General features: G+C 46.3%; 1 protein-coding gene across 2 annotated transcripts in view; it reads right to left on the bottom strand.

The window, feature by feature from the left end:
* LOC126982538 (solute carrier family 35 member F2-like) overlaps positions 1-20,000 on the bottom strand; it is an 85,644-nt gene that overhangs the window by 65,037 nt on the left and 607 nt on the right. For both annotated transcript variants that reach the window (XM_050834677.1, XM_050834678.1), the window contains exon 1: positions 19,962-20,000. This exon is cut by the window's right edge and continues 607 nt beyond it. In XM_050834677.1, the coding sequence (XP_050690634.1) occupies positions 19,962-20,000 (39 nt within the window). The remainder of the gene's footprint in view (positions 1-19,961) is intronic.

Raw genomic sequence — 20,000 nt, 5'->3', positions numbered from 1 at the left:
GCAACTACAACAACACGAAGCAAGCAATAGCGAGAAGAAAAAAACGAGGGAAAGAAAACGAGAGAAAGAAAGGGGGAACTACGCTACTTCCCCGCGTGGCCAGTGAATAATTTGTGAGGCCGTGAAGTGAAGTGGGAAGGGAGGAAGTTAGGTTAGCGTAAGGGAGTGAGGCATTACTCTTTCCCTCCCTTCCTCACTCACGGGGGAGGGAGGGAGGAAGGGAAGGACTGTGATGGAGGGAGGGAGAAGAGTCTAAAGAAGTAACAGGGATTGGGGAAGAGGAGGGGAAGGAGTAAGCGTAAGATGAAGGGAAGGAGAGGAAGATAATGGGAGAAAAGGAAGGGAGAGAGGAAGGATAAGTGGGAGAGTTAACGAGAAGGAGGAATAGGAGAAGGAGAGAAAAGAGGATGAAAGGAAAGGGAGGAAGGGAGGAGGTAGAAGGGAGGAAGAGTAGGGTGAAGGGAGTCAGAGAAAGGAGAATGGAAGGGAAGGGAGGAAGAGAGAGAGAGAGAGAGAGAGAGAGAGAGAGAGAGAGAGAGAGAGAGAGAGAGAGAAGAGCTGAGGACATATACTAAACGAAGATAACAACAAGAAACAGGTCATGAAGAAATAAAGAAAATAAAAAAAAACAAGAAATGGAGATATGAAACTTTTTCCGCCTAAGGATCTCAACTTTTTCCTCCTCCTCCTCCTCCTCCTCCACCACCTTTCCCTCCACATCCTTCTCTTCCACCCTTCTTCCCTTCACCTTTCCCTCCACTTCATAATCTCTCTTTCCTTTTTTCCCTCCACTTCATCATCCTTTCCCTCCCTTTTCCCTCCACCTGTCCCTCCACTTCATCCTTCTCTCCCTCCCTTTTCTCTTCACCAGCTTCTACACAACTCCCTCCTCCACTAACAACCCTCGCTCCCGCCAATTTCTCCTCCATTCTCTCCATCCCTTCTTCCCTCCACCGATCCCTTCCTTAACCTCCCTCCCTCCTCAACCAATCCCTCATTCCCCTCCAATAATCTCTCCACTATCTCTCTCTCTCTCTCTCTCTCTCTCTCTCTCTCTCTCTCTCGTGAAAACAAAGCCAACACTATTCCCGAGTTCATAGCGAGGCATTTCGAGTGTAAGACGCGGGAGTAATGTTATCTTTGCACAACTCAATGGTAAGATCTCGCCTCGAATTAGCGTTGCAGTTCTGTTCCCCTAATTTCAGGAAGGACATTGAATTACTGGAGAGGGTTCAGCGACGCGCTACGAAAATGATTTCACTATTACGGACTCACCAGAATGAAGACCGACTCAAGCGGCTCAACCTCTTCACGCTGGAAAAAGGGTGCTTACAAGGAGATCTATTTCAGGTCAGTAACGTCGATCACTCCCAAGTTCTTGAAGCTACAATCTAACCCAACAACTAGAAATATCGGTCTGCCCATTCAAGAGGCAATATGCTACAGACATTGGCGAGAGTTTCTTCTCAAACCGGGTCATCGCCAGTGGAACAACCTCTCTGGAGTTGAGAGAGAACCATCAACTTTAAAGAACCGAATCGACCTTTATTTCGTCGCGTCAGGAGTAAAATAAACATACGTACCGAGGTGCTTTCAGTTGCTCAGCGGGTACGAAGTGACTGTCGAAGAGATCAAATCACCAGCGCGGGTAACCTCATAATAAGCAAATAGGCTTCTTGTGGTTTGTCTCCGTATCTCCTTCCCTCTCCTTCTTCCACCAATCCACCCCTTCCCTCCACTGATCCCTCATTCCTTCCACCGATCCCTCATTCCCTCCACTCTTGTTCCCATCCCTTCGTCAATAAGCCCTTCTATCCACCTGGACCTCGTTCCTTCCATCCCTCCACTACCTCCCTCCACCCGCCTTCTCCAGCCGGCCCTGACATGATGGTGGAGGAAATGAACTCGGCCGGTGGAGGAAACATGACTTGTATTTAAGGTCTATTGGTGGATGTGGAGGGAGGGAGGAAGGGAGGGAGAGAGGATGGGAAAGTGGGAGGGAGGAGAGGGAGAGAAGAAGGGAGGGAAGGAGGAAGGGGAAATGGAAAGGAAGGGAGGAAGAAGGGAAGGAATAGAGAAAACAGAAAGAGGAAGGGAAGATGTGAAGGAAGAGAGGGAGAGTTGAAGGAAGGGAAGGAGGAAGGGGAAATGGAAAGGAAGAGAGGAATAAAGAGAAAACAAAAAGAGGAAAGGAAGATGTGAAGGAAGTGAAGGAGAGTCGAAGGAAGGGAAGGAGGAAGGGAAGATGGAAAGGAAGGGAGGACAATGGAAGGGAAGGGGGGAATAAAGAGAGAAGAGAAAAAAGGGAAGCAGAAAGGGAGAACGGAAAGAAAGGTGGAGAAAGGGAGAGGATGAAAATAGAATAAAAAGAGGAAGAAAAGAAGGGAGAAAAGGGAGGCAGGGAAGTGACCGAAGGAAGGAAGGAGAGGGAAAAAAATATAGATTAGTCAAAAGAGAGAGAGAGAGAGAGAGAGAGAGTCGTATCTTCCTACGCCGTATAGTAAACATATCACTATTTTACCTCACAGAACTGGGGTCACAAGAAGAGGAGGAGGAGGAGGAGGAGGAGGAGGTCAAAACAAGGAAGAGAGGAGCATTAGGATGGAAAGCTGGTTAGAGGTCATTGGGTGCATGGAGAGAGAGAGAGAGAGAGAGTGTTCAATGGGGTCAAGAGAAGGTCAAAAAGGGGGTCAGGGTCATGTCAGGAGCAGAGGAGGAAGAGGAGGAAGTAGAGGAGGAAGAAGAGGAGGAGTAGCCGGCGTAACACAATGTAATATGTCACCTTTAAGACCGTTCCTCCCTCCTCCTCCTCCTCCTCCCTCCTCCTCCTCCTCCTCCTTCTCCCCCTCAGTCAGCCAATCAGGAAGAGGCAAAGGTTGATTTTATACTAAATTGCACGCTATTCGATCCGCCTCGTTTTCTCTCTCTCTCTCTCTCTCTCTCTCTCTCTCTCTCTCTCTCTCTGATATATTGGATCACTTTTTCTAATAACAACACCGAATTTTCCCGTTATAGTATACACACACACACACACACACACACACACACATAACACATTCTCTCTCTCTCTCTCTCTCTCTCTCTCTCATACACTCCATTTCAAGAGCTCCCACGTCCCTATCTTCTCCCCTTCACCCCCTCTTCTCCTCTTCTCTTTTCTCCCTTTCTTCCTCCCCCACCCTCTCCCTCTCCCTCTCTCTCTTCTCTCCTTGAAAACACTCTCCCTTCCCTCACTCAAGATCCCTCCAAATCTCTCTCTCTGCTTGGTTTCCCTCCATCACGCCTCCTCCTCAGTTTGTTTTCTCTCCTTCTTTCTCCTCTTCATTTTCCTTTCTCTCGTTCGTCCGTCTCCTCCTCCTCCTCCTCCTCCTTCGGTTCTTCATCTCTTTTTTCGTCTCGTTCTCGCCGTCATTCTACTTTTTTTCCTTGTTTTTCTCATGCTGTTATATATTCTTTTTTCCTTTTTTTTCTTCTTCCTCTTCTTCTTCTTCCTCTTCTTCTTCTTCTTCTTCTTCTTCTTCTTTTTCTTCTTCTTTCTCCATCCTCTCTTCATCTCTTCTGGTCCTCGTTTCTCTGCCTACTTTCCCCCTCTTTACCATTCTCTTCTTCTTCATCTTCTTCTTCCTCCTCCTCCTCCTCCTCTTTCTCCTCAACTCCTGTGTATCTTACAAGGTCAATTTCCTTCTTCCTCCTTATTTGTATTCCTCAACCTCTTCCTCCTCCTCTCTCGACTAAGACTCTCTCTCTCTCTCTCTCTCTCTCTCTCTCTCTCTCTCTCTCTCTCTCTCTCTCTCTCTCTCTCTCTCTCTCTCTCTCTCTCTCTCTCTCTCTCTCTCTCTCTCTCTCTCTCTCTCTCTCTCTCTCTCTCGTAACAATGGAAACAAAGGCACTAAAGTTTCATCTCCTTCTAATGACTTCTGGCCCGCCACCACCACGCCAGCACGCCACACGCCCTCCCTCCCTTACCCACGCCCTACCCACGCCTCTCTTGCCTTACCCACAGGATCCCTACCTTACCCACGCTCTCCCATCATTCCCCACGCCAGCTCATCCCTCCTGTACCCTTCCCCACGCCTGCACGCCCTCCCCGTCTTTCCCACGTCCTCTAGTCCTTACCCACGCCCTGTCTACCTTACCCACGCCCGCCCTGCCTTACCCACGCCAGAACGACCCTCCTGTACCCTTCCCAACCCCTGCACGCCCGCCCACAACAATGTCACCATGCCTTTGCCCTAAACATGCCTAACCACGCCTGCACGACAATCATACACAATCACCCACGCATGCACATTATTTTAAGCCCACGCCCACGACTTTTTAACATCTGCCCACACCAACACGTCCTTCCTACGCCTCCCTCCACGCCTACACATTCTCCCAAACACACGGCTATGACCTCTCAACATTTACCCACGCATACACGCCCTTCCTATAACCTTCTCCACGCCTGCACATTCTTCCGAGCCCACGTCTGCTATTTCTCAAGCTCAACCCACGCCTGCTTGAGCTCTCCATTCATCCCTACGACCTACCACACGCCTTCCCACGCCTACACGACTTTCTTACGCCAGCGCTATGCTTCTCAACTACCTACACTTGGATGCTTGTTTCATGCCCGCCCATACACGCCAGCACATCTTTCTTATTCTCTTTCCCACGCCCACATACACGCCATTTCATGTTACCCTCCCAAGACACACGCGCATGCCATTATTTATTCTCAAAACCACGCCTCCTAGCTCTTACCCACGCCCTGTTCCCCTCTTCGTTACACATCCCATCTTAACTCATCCAGAAACAGGTCAAACCCACGCCAGCACCCACGCCTTCATATTACACTCTAAATAAACCTCACCCACGCCTAGGTTTTACCCACGCCCTGTTTCCCATGTCCTTACGCTTCTCAACTTGACCTATCCAGAAATTAGTCACCCCACGCCTGCACCCACGCCTTTTCATATTCTCCTCTCTACACATCTCACACACGCCATTCTTATACAACAATCCACGCCTCCCAGCTTTTACCCACGCCTTCTTCCCCTATTCTTGACATCAATCCATATACCAGTCACCCCACGCCTGCACCCACGCCCTTTCATATTCCCTTTTTAACACATTTCACGCACGCCATTTTTATTACTGCTACCCACGCCTTCCACTTCTTCCCCACGCCCTCCTCCCCTCTCCCTTATCCCAATCCACATACCAGTCAACCCACGCCCACACACACGCCCACACGCCCTGATGCTGTTCGTACTGACCCAGATCCCCCACGCCTGCTCTGAAAACACGCCAGCTTTAAGAAACGGTTTGCCCCCGCCCACGCCATCACAGTCTTGTCAAGCCTCCCCCACGCCCACTCGTCTCTCTCTCTCTCTCTCTCTCTCTCTCTCTCTCTCTCTCTCTCTCTCTCTCTCTCTTCTTACTCCTCATTCTAATTATCTTCCTCTTCCTCCTCTTCCTCCTCTTCCTACTCAATTCCTCATCTTTTATTCCTCCTCTTCCTCCTCTTTCCCTCCCCGACAATCTACTCTACCTTATACCTTCTCCTCTTCCTCTTCTTCCTCATCCACCTCCTCTTCCTCCTCTTCAATCATACAAGCAACTCCCTTCCCTCTCCCTCCCTCCCTCCCTCTCTTTCTCTCTCCCTCTCTCTCCCTCCCACGGTTGCACGTCATTTGCATCTCCGAAAGACCCTCCTCCTCCTCCTCCTCTCTATTATGCCTCTTCCCTACCTCGACCAGCAAACACACACACACACACACACACACATTTTACATAGAAGGGGGGAATGTGGAGGGACGGAGAGAGGAAAGAGGGACAAGAAGGGGAAGGAAGGAAAGAGTAAAGGAGGTTAGGAAGGCAAGCAAAGGAACGATATATTAGTAAAGTGGCTAGAGAGAGAGAGAGAGAGAGAGAGAGAGTAAAGTGGAGGAGGAGAAGATAAGAAGCTTGGGAGAATGAGGGAAGAGGAGGAGGAAGAGGAGATTGAGAAGGGGAGAGATGAGAGAGTGAGGGGAAAACGAGAAGCAAAAGAAGAGTATAAGAAGGGAGAAGAGGAGGAGGAGGAGGAGGGGTCATCACATAAACAGCAGGCTGCTCCTCAGTTATGGAGATGGTTGGGAAGGTTACCTGATAGACCCCCCTCTCCCTCCCCTCATTCCCTACCTGCCTGCCTACCTGTTTCCTTCTCCAATTCTGTTTTCCTCTCTCTCTCTCTCTCTCTCTCTCTCTCTCTCTCTCTCTCTCTCTCTCTAATGTCGATTATGCTGTTAATTTTGGTCACTATACCATGGAGTGGGTATCAAGATGTTCGAATTTTCGCAGAGGAGGATGCCTAATGCTTCAAGGGGTGAGAAACTTGCCATATGAGGATAGACTCAGCATTTAAATCTGCATTCCCATGAAAGGCAAAGCTTGCGAAGAGACTTGATTGAAGTTATAAATGGATGAAAGGCTTTAATAAGGCGGATGTTAATAGGATTTTCATGATAAAAAAAGATATCGGGTAGGACACGTAGCAATGTGTTCGTTAGATAAAATCAGATTCAACAAAGATAAAGGTCAGAATTGGCTTACCGATAGAGTCGTTGATTGGTGGAACAGGCTTGGCAGCAGGGACGGAGTATTCGTACTCGGTATTCGTATTCGAATACATTTGAATACCGTATTTGGGTGTATTCATATTCGAATAAATATATGAATATATATAAATATTTTCAATCGTATTCGAATTCAAGGGGAAAGTATTTGTATTCTACGAATCTGACGAATACTTCAAAAGAAATGACAGCCGTGGTTCCTTACAACTCAAGCCTCCTGGGCGGACGTGTAATCGTCGTGTATAGTACAGGTTCGCAGACCGTTGCAGCGCTGCGTCTGGACTCTGGAGTCTTGACGCAGTTGCCAGTGTGGACTCCGAATGTGTTCATAAGCTCATTTAATTACTATTGCATAACTTCAGAACATTCTACACCAAGTCACGTTGAGAGGGTATTTTTCAATGAAAAGTATTCGTGAATATGTTCATGAATACTTTCAAGAAGTGTTTGTATTCGAATTAAAACCATTTCAGTGTATTCGTATTCGTATTCGTTGGAATTTAATGTATTCGTATTACACAACTCTTGCATTCACTCCATCCCTGCTTGTCAATCATGTCGTGAGTGCCGATACGATAGATACTTCAAGACGAGGTTGGCTAAATTCCTGGACACAAGGTGAGGTGGGGTACAGGAGCTGCCTGGCACAGAACAACCGACCTCTTGTTGACTCCTAATGTTCTTGTGTTCTTTCCTGCTCCCTCTTTTGCATCCATCCCTATCTTCCTACCTACCTCTATACCTTCCTCACTCCTACCCCCTTCGTTCCTCTCCTCTCTTTCTCCCTTCCACCTTCACTCACCTGTCGGGAAAGTAAGGGGGGAAGGGAAAGTGGGGGAGAGGAAGCGATGGAGGGAGGAAGAAATTTTGGGATGGAAGGAGGAAGGAAAGAAGAGAGAGAGGGTCAAAGAAGGAGGAAAAAATAAATTAAGGAAAGAAGAAAGGAAAAGGAGGGAGGGAGGGAATAGGAGGAGGAGGAGGGAGGGAGGGAAGGAAGGCTGCTTAGGTAAGGGATAATGTTGAGAGAGAGAGAGAGAGAGAGAGAGAGAGAGAGAGAGAGAGAGAGAAACTTAGAAGGGGAAGCTTCAAGGCTAACTTTCCCTTCCGAAAATTATAGTAAGAGGCGCCGACTACCTCCATTTCTTCCTCCTCCTCTTCTTCCTCCTCCTCCTCCTCCTCCTCTTTCTCCTCTTCTTCCTCTCTTCACCATTCTTCTCCTTTACCAGATTCCGTTCTTCCTCCTCTCGTTTCTCTTTATTCCCTCCTCTTCCTCCTCTTTTTTTTCCTACTTCTTCCTCCTCCTCCTCCTCCTCTTTTTCCTCTTCTTCCTTTCTTCATCATTCTTCTCCTCCTTTACCAGATCCCGTTCTTCCTCCCTCTCATTTTTCTCTATTCCCTCCTCCTCTTCCTCTTCTTCCTACTTCCTCTTCCTCCTCCTCCCCCTCCTCCTCCTCCTCCTCCACTTCTTCCCTTCACCATTCTTCCTCTCTCATTCCTCTCTATTCTCTCCTCCTCTTCCTCTTCTTCCTACTTCTCCTCCTCCTCTTCCCCCTCCTCCTCCTCCACTTCTTCCCTTCACCATTCTTCCTCTCTCATTCCTCTTTACACCCTCTTCCTCTTGCTCCACACCCTCCTTCATCTCCTCTTTCTCCTCCACTTACTCCTCCTTTACCTCCATTTTCATTGCGTCCTCCAGCTTGCACTCCCTCATCTCCTCTTGATTTTCCCTTATACCCTCTTTTTATCATATTCTCCTTTTATTCCTACTTTTCCTCCTTTTCATTTTCCTTCCTCTCAGTTTCTCTTTTTCTCCTTACCCTCTACACTTCTTGAATTTCCTTTTCTTCTCTTTATTTTCCCTTATTCCAACTTTTGTTTTACCATGTTATTCCTCATTTTCTCCTTCTCTTTCTCCTCCTTCCTCTTCGTATTTCTTTTTTTTTATTCTGAATTACTTATTATTATTTTATCTTTATTTTTACTCCTCTTCCTCTTCCTTCTTATCATCCTTCCTTCAGTACCTCTTTTCCTTAATTTACTTTTTCTCTTCCTCCTCCTCCTCCTTTTATCATCCTTCTCTTTAGTACTTATTTTCCCTTCTTCACGCTTCCTATCTTCTTCCTTCTCCTTATTATCCTTCCTTTCAGTTCCTCTTTTTCTTTACTTCACTGATCTTATTTCTCTTCTTTGTCATCCTTCCCTTCAGTATCTTTTTTCTTCACTCTTCCTATCTTCTTCCTTCTCCTTATTATCCTTCTTTCAGTTCCTCTTTTTCCTTAATTTACTCTCCTTCTTTCTCCTCCTTTTCCTCACTGTCTTTCCCCTCAGTAACTCTTTTTTCCTATTCTCTACACTTTTTTACTCTTCCTCCTCCTCTTTATCATTCTTCCTCTTAGTAACTCTTTTTCCTCCTTACTTTACTCATCTTCCTCCTTCTCATCTCTCTCAGTACCTTTTTTTCCTTACTCCCAACACTTCTTTACTCCTTCTCTTCTTCCTTCTCTTCATCATCCTTCCTCTCTGTAACTCCTTTATTCCTCATTATTTTACTCCTCTTCTTCCTCCTTATCATCTTTCCCTCAGTAACTCTCCTTTTCCTTACTCTCCGCACACCTTTAACGAATCTTTTTTTCATACAAACTCACGATAAACTGCAAGGGAGCGCGATCCAAGTCCTTAAAAATTACGAAAGAGAGAAGAATCATAAGACGATTAACCCCCACAACCAAGTTTCCCTCTTTCCCTAACACAGATTCTTCCTCCTCCCCGCCTTGCGTTTTCTATGAACGAGCAGAATTTCAGGGGACACTGCCGAGCTCTGCGATAATGATTACTTTTTTTCTTTTTTCATTTTCTTCCCCCTTCGGCTTTTGATTTTTTTCGGGTAAGTTTTCCTGCAGCGAAGCGAGGTGTCAATGAGGCATTATCGGAACAGGTTAGCGCCATTAGCACGGAGCGACCCGGCTGTGAAGAAGGCCGAGAAAAGGATGGAAAGAGTTTGATACCGTGTTGCTTTTTGAAGAGCCTGATAAAGTTGGATGGAGGGTATTAGGAGGAGGAGGGTATTAAGAGGAGGAGGAGGAGGAGGAGAAAGAGGTGGAAGAAAATGGGGGGTGGGGGGATGTATGTATGAAGATGAAACGAAGAATGTTGATTATATACTACAACAACAACAACAATAACAACAACAACTCCTAATCCTCCTTCTCTTTCTTCTCCTTCTCCTCTTGCTCTTCCTCTTCCTACTACTACTACTGCTACTACTACTACTATTACTACTACTACTACTATTACTACTACTTCCGTCAACATTACCTTACATACCGACCCACACACTCAGGTAGGAGAAAACACACGGCACGGGGGACTCACCTGGAAGGAAAGAAAGGTTAATTGATTAGCACTGCACACCTGGAGACAAACGAACACACACACACACACCTTTTCCCGGAACACTCTTTGCACCTTTCCCGCAACTCTGGGCGCCTCACACACCTGGATTCACAGGTAAAACAGGTGTGCTCATTGTCAGCCGCCGCCCCTCCCCTTACCCCGCCCCCCAGACACACACACACACGCACACACAAACCTCAAACAGATTCCGGGAAGATAGACATTGCCAAACACACAGATAGAAAGACAGACAGACATGCTCAGTTCTAATTATAATAACCCTTAGTCTTCTCTCCGTCTCTCCCTTCACACACACACACACACACACATACACACTTAGTCATCATCATCATTAAAACAAACTAGTGATTGGTCCTGATAATGCGATGCTTCTTTTTTGTTGTGTGTGTGTGTGTGTGTGTGTGTGTGTGTGTGTGTGTGTGTTAGGCAGGTAGCATTTTTTTTTCAGATCACGTAGACGAACAAAGAGGAGGTTCAAATTTATCCTCTCTACAATATTGCCGCAGAAAAAAAAACATACAACAAAATTTGGGAGGAAAAAAAATCCCTTGCGGCGAATCAATAGCGACTTTATTATTATTTTTATTAATTTTATTATTTTTATTTTTGGTCCAATCTGCGGTTTATCATCTTTTTTTTCCTCCTTGTTCCCTCATTCTGCTTGCATTGCCTTATAAATGGATGAGAAGCAGCAGAGATAGGATTAGAGAGAGAGAGAGAGAGAGAGAAAATGGAAGAGAAAGACAGAAAGCAAGGGGGAAACTGAAAGAGAGAAAGAGAATAAAAGAAATGAGAGATAGAGAATAAAGAGAATAGGAGAATTGAAAGAAAAGGAGAATAGAGAGAGAGAATGAACTAGCAAAGAGAAAAATAAATGAAGGTAGTTAGCAGAGAAGGGATGAGGAACAGAAAACGAAAATAAATGAAATGGGGGAGAGAAAGCGGAAGAGAATTACAGAGAGAGAGAGAGAGAGAGAGAGAGAGAGAGAGAGAGATGGAGGAGACACGGATGACAGAGAGAATAATGCATATGGATAAGTGGAGATGACAGATACGTGATAAAGAGGGGAGATAGAGATAAAGGGAAAGGAGATACAGGAGACCGACAGTAACAGAGAGGAGAAGGAGGAGGAGGAGGAGGAGGAGGAGGATTATGGAGAATATGAAGGATTACAAAGGGAGAGAGAAATCATGAGAGGAGAGATAGGGAGAGATATAGGGAGAGAGAAAGGGAGGAATAGAGGGAAATGGGGAGAGAGAGGGAGAATTTGGGAGAGAGATGATGATAGACACATTATCTTTCCTTTTCATAAGTTAGTAGAAAAAACACAAATAGGAAATGGGTTTAAGAAATAGGTTCAATACTACATACGTTGGAAAGTTGGAAAGTTTCGTTTAGTCGGCGCAACATCTGTGGTCATATGCCGAAGAGAGAGAGAGAAGGGGAAGGAATTATAGGAGAATAGAACAGATCCCAGGAGACGGGACACAACCCCCGATTTATACCTGGTACCCATTCACTGCTGGGTGGGCGGGGTGTAGGGTATCGGAAAAGCCGCCCAAATTTTTCCACTCCGCCCAGGACTACATGCGTTGCTAAAGAGAACACAAAGGAATGAAAGCTCACACAATATCATAACGCCGATGTAATAAAGAATAAGGAGATAAAGAGGAATAAGAAAGAGAAAAGCAATGATGAGCGAAGCATGGAAAATAAAGGGAGATAAAGACACACAAACACACACACACAAAAAACAAAAAAAACAACAACATGTATCACTCCCTTGTGTTCACGAAGAATTAAAGACGAGAGAGAGAGAGAGACCTCAGACGATAGATAAAATTGAGGAAAATTCTTACAAAGCCCCCACGGATACTCTCTCTCTCTCTCTCTCTCTCTCTCTCTCTCTCGATGTTATTTTCCACGCTCGTTTGCTTCTCTCCATCCTTTCCTCCCTCCTCCTCCTCTCTCTCTCTCTCTCTCTCTCTCTCTCTCTCTCTCTCTCTCTCTCTCTCTCTCTCTCCACTCTTTGCCTTCATTTTTGGTTTCCTCCCTTCCCTCTCCCCTTCCCTCTCTTCCTCCCCAGTCTTTCCTTCTCCTCCCTCCTCCCCCTCCCTTCTCCTCCCCTCCCCCCCTGAACGGCCATCACCATCACTCCTCCGAGGGCAACATGAACGTCTATTTTACGTTCATGTGTGTGTGTGTGTGTGTGTGTGTGTGTGTGTGTGTGTGTGTGTGGAGAAAGTAGAATATGAAAAGTTATCTATATTGTTATTGTTATGTCTGCTACTGATACCACCTCCACAACAACAACAACAACAACAACAACAACAACAACAACAACTACCACTACTATATACGATGATTCTTAGACAATAATAATAATAATGAAGACGAAGAATAAGGAAGAAAAACACAAAAACAAAAAAGAATAATAAAAAAAATAATAATGAAAAAAAAAGAGGCGTAACAACAACAACAACAACAACAACGACAACATCACCACCACCACCGCCGCCGCCGCCATTTCCCTTCAGCCGTGCACCAAATCAACGACAATTTCCTCTATTAACATCAACATCATTGCTCTTTCCCTTTTTTCCCCTCCGCGTCCCTTCCTCTTCTCCCTCTTCCTCCTCCTCCTCCTCCTTCGTCTCTTCCATTTCTTCTTTTCCATCTTTTTCCTTCCCTCCGCGTCCCTTTCTCTTTCCCCTTCCTTCTTTCCTCCTCCTCCTCCGTCTCTTCTCCTCCTTCTTTTCCTTCATTTTCCTTCCCTCCTCTTCCTTTTCCCTCTTCTTCCTTCTCCTCCGTCTCTTCCCTTCCTTATTTTCCTTCTTTTTCATTCCCTCCCCGTCTCTTCCTCTTCCCCCTTCCTCCTCCTCCTTCGTTTCATCAATTTCTTCTCTTCCTCCATCTTCCTTCCGCAACACTTCATTTATTCACTTTCTCCTTTCTTCTCCCTCCTGTTCCTCTTTTTTATTTTCTTCATCCTCCTCTTCCTCCTTTTTCCTTCTGTTTCTTCCTTCTCCTTTCTTCTCTCGCATGTTCCTCCTTTTTTTTCTTTTTCCTCCATGTCTATCGAATGTTTTCCTCCTGTTTTTCTTCTTATCTCCTTCTTTATTTCCTCCTCTTCCTCCTCCTCCTTCTCTTTTTCCTCTTGTAGTTCTTCTTTCATGCCTCCCAATTTTTCCTCTCATTCTTCTCTCCAATTATCCTTCTCTCCTCCCTTTCCTCCACTTCCTTCACCTCTCCCCCTTTCCTTGCTCCTTTTCCTTCATTTCCTCCTCTTCCTTTTCTTCCTCCTCTTCCAAGTCTCCTCTTATGTCCTCTTTTTCCCTCTCTCATATTCCTCTTCCACCTTCTCTTTCTCCCTAACTTCCTCCTCCTCTCTTCTTTTTCCTCCACTTCCTTCACCTCTCCCCCCTACTCCCTCCCCCCCCAACACCCTTACTTTCCACTTCCTTTATTTTCTCCACTTGCTCCTCCTCCTTCATCTCCTCCTCCTCCTCTTCCTCCTCTTGCAATTCTCCTTTCATGTCCCTCTTTTTCCATTCATACTCTTCTCTTCCTCTCCTTCTCCCTCCCTAATTTCCTCCTCCTCTCTCTTCCTCCCCTTCCTTCAGCTCCCCCCCCCCGGTTCCCCTTACCTGCCTCACCTTATCGAACACATATTTCGGTTCCCTTAATTAAGATTCGAACATTTTTTTTGACGAGCTGTGAAGGAGATTGTCAGGTGTGTGTGTGTGTGTGTGTGTGTGTGTGTGTGTGTGTGTGTGTGTGTGTGTGTGTGTGTGAGATTGGAGACACATTGATTTTAGGAGCTGATGATGGTGATGATGATGGTGGTGGCGGTGGTGATGTTATTGTGTTAATGGTGTTGAAAATGGGGGTAATAATGACTCAGTGGTGGTAGTGATGATGGTGGTGATGATGATGGTGATGACGATGGTGGTGGTAGGGGTAATGAAGAGGTGATGACAGTGATGATCCTTAATATGGTGGAGTTGGTGGTGGTGATGATAGTAGTAGTTGTATTGTTGTTGTTGTTGTTGTTGTTGTTGTTGTTGGTGGTGGTGGTGGTGGCTGTATAAGTGTGTGAAAGTCTTGAATATTTTTTAAAGCGACACACTCAACGTCCGCTCGGGAGGCTAATCCGTCACCACTACCTCTACCTCTCTACCTCTCTCCCTACTTCTACATCTACCTTTAAATTCCCCTTTGTCTCTACTTCTCAACCTCTTCCTCTACATGTCTTTCTGCATCTACCTCTACTTCCACCTCTGCCTCTACCTCTCCTATACTCTACTCTCTTTCTACCTCTACTTCTCCCTTTAGTTCTCTCCTTCTACTTTTCCCTCTCCCTGTTCCTCTATTTCTACCTCTATTTCTCCCTTTACGTCTTCCCTTTCTTCTACCTTTCCCTCTCCCTTTCACTTTATTTCTACCTCTACCTCTCCCTTTACTTCTCCCATCTACCTTTCCTCTCCTCTCCTTCTATTTCTACCTCTACCTCCTCCTCTTCCCTCTATCGTTTACTTCTTATCTCCCTCTACCTCGGTGTCTACTTCATCTTTTACTTCCATCTCACCCTCTACCTCGTCCGCTACTTCTATCTCTACCTCTATCACTATCATCTCCACTACCATCAACATCAACACCTCATTCACCCCATCACCGCCAACATTATCGCTTCCTCTCTTCATCACCCGATGTGCACCATAACAGCTGCTATTTACCTCTGGCACCACTACTACTACTACTACTACTACTACTACTACTACTATTACTACAACCACTACAATATCACTCTGCCACATACAAGTCTAACACCATCACCATCAATACCACATACAAGAAACGAGCAATCACAACACCTTCACCATCATCACCATCACCATCATCATCACCATCAACCCTTGCCTTCACAGTTCATTACATTCTCCACATCATCATATATCCAACACACCATTAGAATCCGGCTCGTTCATCCCCTCCCCTCCGCTCCCCACCTGCCCCCTACCTCCCCCTTTTCCCTCCCTCCTCTTTTTTTTTTTCCCCTCGATCCTCCCCAGACGCCGGAGGACAAAATTATTGGAGGCGGTTCTCTCGGGAAATTCAACTAAGCGTTTCAGTTTGAAGAGAACAAAAGTGCCGGAGGGATGGTGGAGGGGGAGGGGAGGGGAGGAATATCAGGGTCACGGGTGCTTGGAAAGGGGGTCAGGGTGGGAGGGGAGAGAGGGAGTGGGTGAGGGTTAAAGTGTGTGTGTGGCAATGGGTCAGGGTGGCGTGTGTGTGTGTGTGTGTGTGTGTGTGTGTGTGTGTGTGTGTGTGTTTAAGGGTAATGTATGGTAAGGAATGGCCGGAAGAATAAGTGTGTAGGAATGGGGTAGAGTTCGTTACACCGCACCTCTGCTCCTCCTGTCTTTCCACACTTCTACTCCTGTCACATCACACTTCTACCAATCCTGTCACATCACACTTCTACCAATCATGTCACATCACACTTCTACCATTTCCACTACACAACACTTCTACTCCTTCTGGGTATACAAGTGCGCGTGGGGGGGAATGGGAGAGTTCGTGGCTGTGTGCGTGTCTGGCCCGTGTTACCGGCTCTCCCTGCCTCAGCCATTCGTTTCCCTGAGATCAATTCCAACAAGATCAGTATGCCAGACCTCCATCCCCTACGAGCTTTCTATGAATAACTTTTACGGGTTAATAACTACATCCAGCACATCTATCTTCTCTGTCATTTATTAGGGTAAGGTTGGGAGCATACGCCATAGCTGTGCGTGGCGGCGGTGCCAATCTCCGTTCCGTTGGCCCTTTGAACCTTTAAGGGGCTTACACTGGGGAAATTTTCCGTGGACCTTCAGTCAAACTACGATTTCCGCTGGCGTGGTTCTCGTATTTCCGTGGTTTTCTGACGTGTCCACGATCTTCCAAAGCTACGGTAGATTTCACCGACGGACGACGGTATTACTCACCATCATCATCATCAGCAATAACAAGAAACAAATGAGAACCACGCTAGCGGAAATCGTGGTTTGACTGAAGATCCACGGAATATTTGCCCAGTGTAATAACCCCTTCACCCGATACAGGGCCAGGGTGAGATCCGGGTTAACCCATTAATCGACCGGCCCGAAAAAGGGAGGATGAACGGCTGGGTGAGTTGCACACCGACAGCCCGGTCCAGGATTCGAACCCGAGCCTGTGGATTCGTAAGTAGGTACTCTAATCACTGCACTACGGAAGCGTTTGTTAGTTATAGAAAAAAAGTAAACAGACCAAGAAAAATGTATAAATCTTCCCTGTTATATAAAATGAAGTATGTGAAGTTTAAGAAAGTTGGAAAAAGAGTGTTAAAGTTGATGGCTCTCTTAGTAAGGGCGAGAGTGGAATACAGCCGTTAGAGTGAATATGCATAAGGTAATACGTTGGTTAAAGAATATCTCTGTATGCAACTATGCGTGTGTGAGAGAGGGGAGGCTTTTATTAGGCTCGGAATGCAATAGTGTGAAGATTCCTTGTCAAATAAATAACACTTTTTTGGGGGCATATTCTGTTTACATATTTGAACTAACACATAGCGAATCTTTTTTTTACATATCTTTCATTCATCCCTTTGTTTGTCTCCATAAGAAGAAAAAAAAATATGCTAGGTTAGGTGGATATTTGGCTATGTTAGGTTAATCAACTTGTCCTTATAGCTGTCTTGCAAAACACGGATATTAAGTTCATTGCAAGGTTTAGTGAAAAAGATACAGTGAACGTCCGGCAAGATAAACTGTGCAAGGATGAAAACGCTTAGAAAATATAACGAGAAGCAGAATTTTCGTAACACCGACACAACAGAACTCAATGTTACCCGCTGGAAAGAAACACCAACAAGGAACCGTTTAGGAACTTGGCTGAACTGCAATAAAAAGAATTAGGAACAAGCGGAGAACAAACAGTATAACATTAACTAGAACGCACGACACACACACACACACACACACAAACACACACACACACACATAATACCGCAAAAAAAAAGGATATGGACAATTTTTTTCATATAATACAACAAATAAAATAGATACTAACAAGAACAACAAAAACACGAACAAAAACAAGAAGAAAAAGAACAACAACAACAATCAGAACAGAGCTAAAAAAAAAAAGGAAAAGAGTGTAAAGAAAAAAGGGAAAAGGAAGAGAGAAGGAGAGAAGAGAGAGAGAGAGAGAGAGAGAGAGAGAGAGAGAGAGAGAGAGAGAGAGAGAGAGAGAGAGAGAGAGAGAGAGAGAATAATACGGGAGGTAGATAGGGGAAAGGAAAGCGAGAGTGAGAGAGATTGAGAGAAAGGGACTGAAGAAAAAATATTAAAAGGGAAATAGAGGAAGGAGGGAATGAAAGAGAAGGACGGGGAAGAAGAGAAGGAAGGGAGAGGAACAACGGAAGCAAAAAGGGGAAGAAGGGAAATGAATAGAGAGGCGAGGAACATGGGGAGGGAGGACGGAGAGAGCGAAGAGAGGAAAGGAAGGAAGAAAGGAAGAAAGCACAGAAATAGAGAAAGGAAAGAGATACTACGATGAAAGAAAATAAAGAAATGCAAATAAATGAAAAAGACTGAAGAGGCCAATGAAGGAAAAAATAGAATAAGATTGAAAAACGTGATAAAGAGCGAGAAAAACAAGAAAAACGAGTTAAAATTAGAAAGGGAAGAGAGAGAGAGAATAAGGACGGAAGGGAAATAAGGACTGATTGATATAAATCTTTCATGGACCCTTTACACCCTGGTTATTGGGTCTTGGGGGGTGAGGGGGGGAGGGGGAGAGAGGGGGGGGGAGGCAGGGAGGGAGAGAGGGAAAGAGGGATGAGCCAGAGGAAGTAAAGGAGGTTAAAAGGAAGGAAAGAAATGCCGAAGGAGATTACAGCGATGGGGGAAATGAATTATGCATGTGTGTGTGTGTGTGTGTGTGTGTGTGTGTGTGTGTGTGTGTGTGTGTGTGGGTCCGCGCATGAGAGAGCAGAATGGACGGGAGACTGGCGTAAAAGAAAATCATAAAATAAAAATACAGTTAAGTACACGAACAGAAAGAGGAGGAGGAGGTGGGGGGGGGGGGGGCAAGGGCTCTTCACCTGTGCCTCCTAATTAGCGGCTTCACCTGCAGGGTCTGGACGAGGCGGAAGTAAGAGTCTAAATGAAATATAATTACACGCCCTTCAACGTCGGCGGGTTAGCGCGAGAACACGGGATTAGCGCGCCCAAAACGTTTCATATTAAGCTTGTGTGTGTGTGTGTTGGGTGGGGGGGGGGGGGAAAGAGAAACAGAGAGTGGGGGGGAAGAGGGAAAAGAGAAAGAGTGGGGGAGGAGTGAAAAGGGAAAGAGAGAGTGGGGGGATGAGGGAAGAGAGAGAGAGAGTAAGGGGGGGAAGGGAAAGAGAGAGTGGGGGGAAAAGGGAAAGAAAATTAAAGTTTCGTTTAGTCGGCGCAACATCTGTGGTCATATGCCGGAGAGAGACAGAAGGGGAAGGAATTATAGGAGAAGGGAACAGATCCTAGGAGACGGGACACAACCCCCGATTAATACCTGGTACCCATTCCCTGCTGGGTGGACAGGGGCGTAGAGTATCGGAAAAGCCGCCCAAATTTCTCCACTCCGCCCGGGAATCGAACCCGGGATCTCTCGGTTGTGAGCCGAGTGTGCTAACCACTGGGAAGGAGGGAAAGGAGAATAAGTGTGTGTGTGTGGGGGAGAGGGGGAGAGAGGCAAGCACAAGCCCATAATATTCCCCACCTTAACCCCACACCATCCCATCAATAACTCTGTCACCCCCGCCTATTCCTTTGCTTCCCTTCTCCCCCCCCCCCCCCCCCCCCCCCCTTCTCATTCTCTCACCCCCACTCCCACCCTCCCCCCCCCCCCCCCCCCTCCCCCTAACCTCCCCCCCCCATTCTAACCTACTTATCCTCCCACCCCCTTACATATCCTGTTCCTCCCACTCCCGCCCCTCCCCTGACCCCCCTCTCCCATCCGTCCTTCTGACTACCCCCCCCCAAAAAAAAAATACCCCCCTAACCTTCATTCCCCTTCACATAATCAGACCATAATTACTCTGACCCGGTAAAGCCAATTAGCCGGTGCTCTGTAAAAAAATGGAACGCACTTCAGAATCACTATAACGAACCACACACACACACACACACACACACACACACACACACACACACACACACACACACACGACAAAGTTTAAGCAGGTAAGGAGGTGTGGGGACGCGCGTGCTCTCTAATTAGGCAGGTGAGTCATTACGTACCTGTGTCGCGCCCTGAGAACACCTGCTAATTAGTCCCCCCCCCCCTCCTCCGACCTCTCCCCTTAGCCAGGTATTAAAGGGGGGACGAGAGAGAGAGAGAGAGAGAGAGAGAGAGAGAGAGAGATTAGATAATTAGAGAGAGAGCGATGGAACGTTGTGAAGGGGATTCGTGTTACCATTCCCTGTGTGTGTGTGTGTGTGTGTGTGTGTGTGTGTGTGTGTGTGTGTGTGTGTGAAGTCAGATATAGACGAGCAAAACTGACAGACAGAGACTAATGAACGCGGCAAACAGACAGGCAGACAAACAAACAGAAAGGCAGAGAGAGAGAGAGAGAGAATGGGGCGGTAGGGGTGGTCTTGAGGGGCGAGAAAGTTATAGGTAGTTAACGAGACAGACAGACAAACAGACAGACACAGAGAGCAACTTGGCCAAACGGAAACACACACACACACACACACACACACACACACACACACACACACACACACACACACACATACACGGACAAACAGACAAATACAGAGACATATATACAGACACACAAACAAAGAAACAGGGAAAGAAAACACGACCCACACACTGATACCAGAACGAGACAGGTCCACACACACACACACACACACACACACACACACCTGCACGTTCCCAGACATGATCGATCTTCCGTCTTGGCA

This window comes from Eriocheir sinensis, chromosome 51, assembly GCF_024679095.1.
Source record: "Eriocheir sinensis breed Jianghai 21 chromosome 51, ASM2467909v1, whole genome shotgun sequence".
Classification (NCBI taxonomy): Eukaryota; Metazoa; Arthropoda; class Malacostraca; order Decapoda; family Varunidae; genus Eriocheir; species Eriocheir sinensis.
Note: the sequence above shows the minus strand (reverse complement) of the source record. Positions and strands in the feature narration are given on the sequence as shown.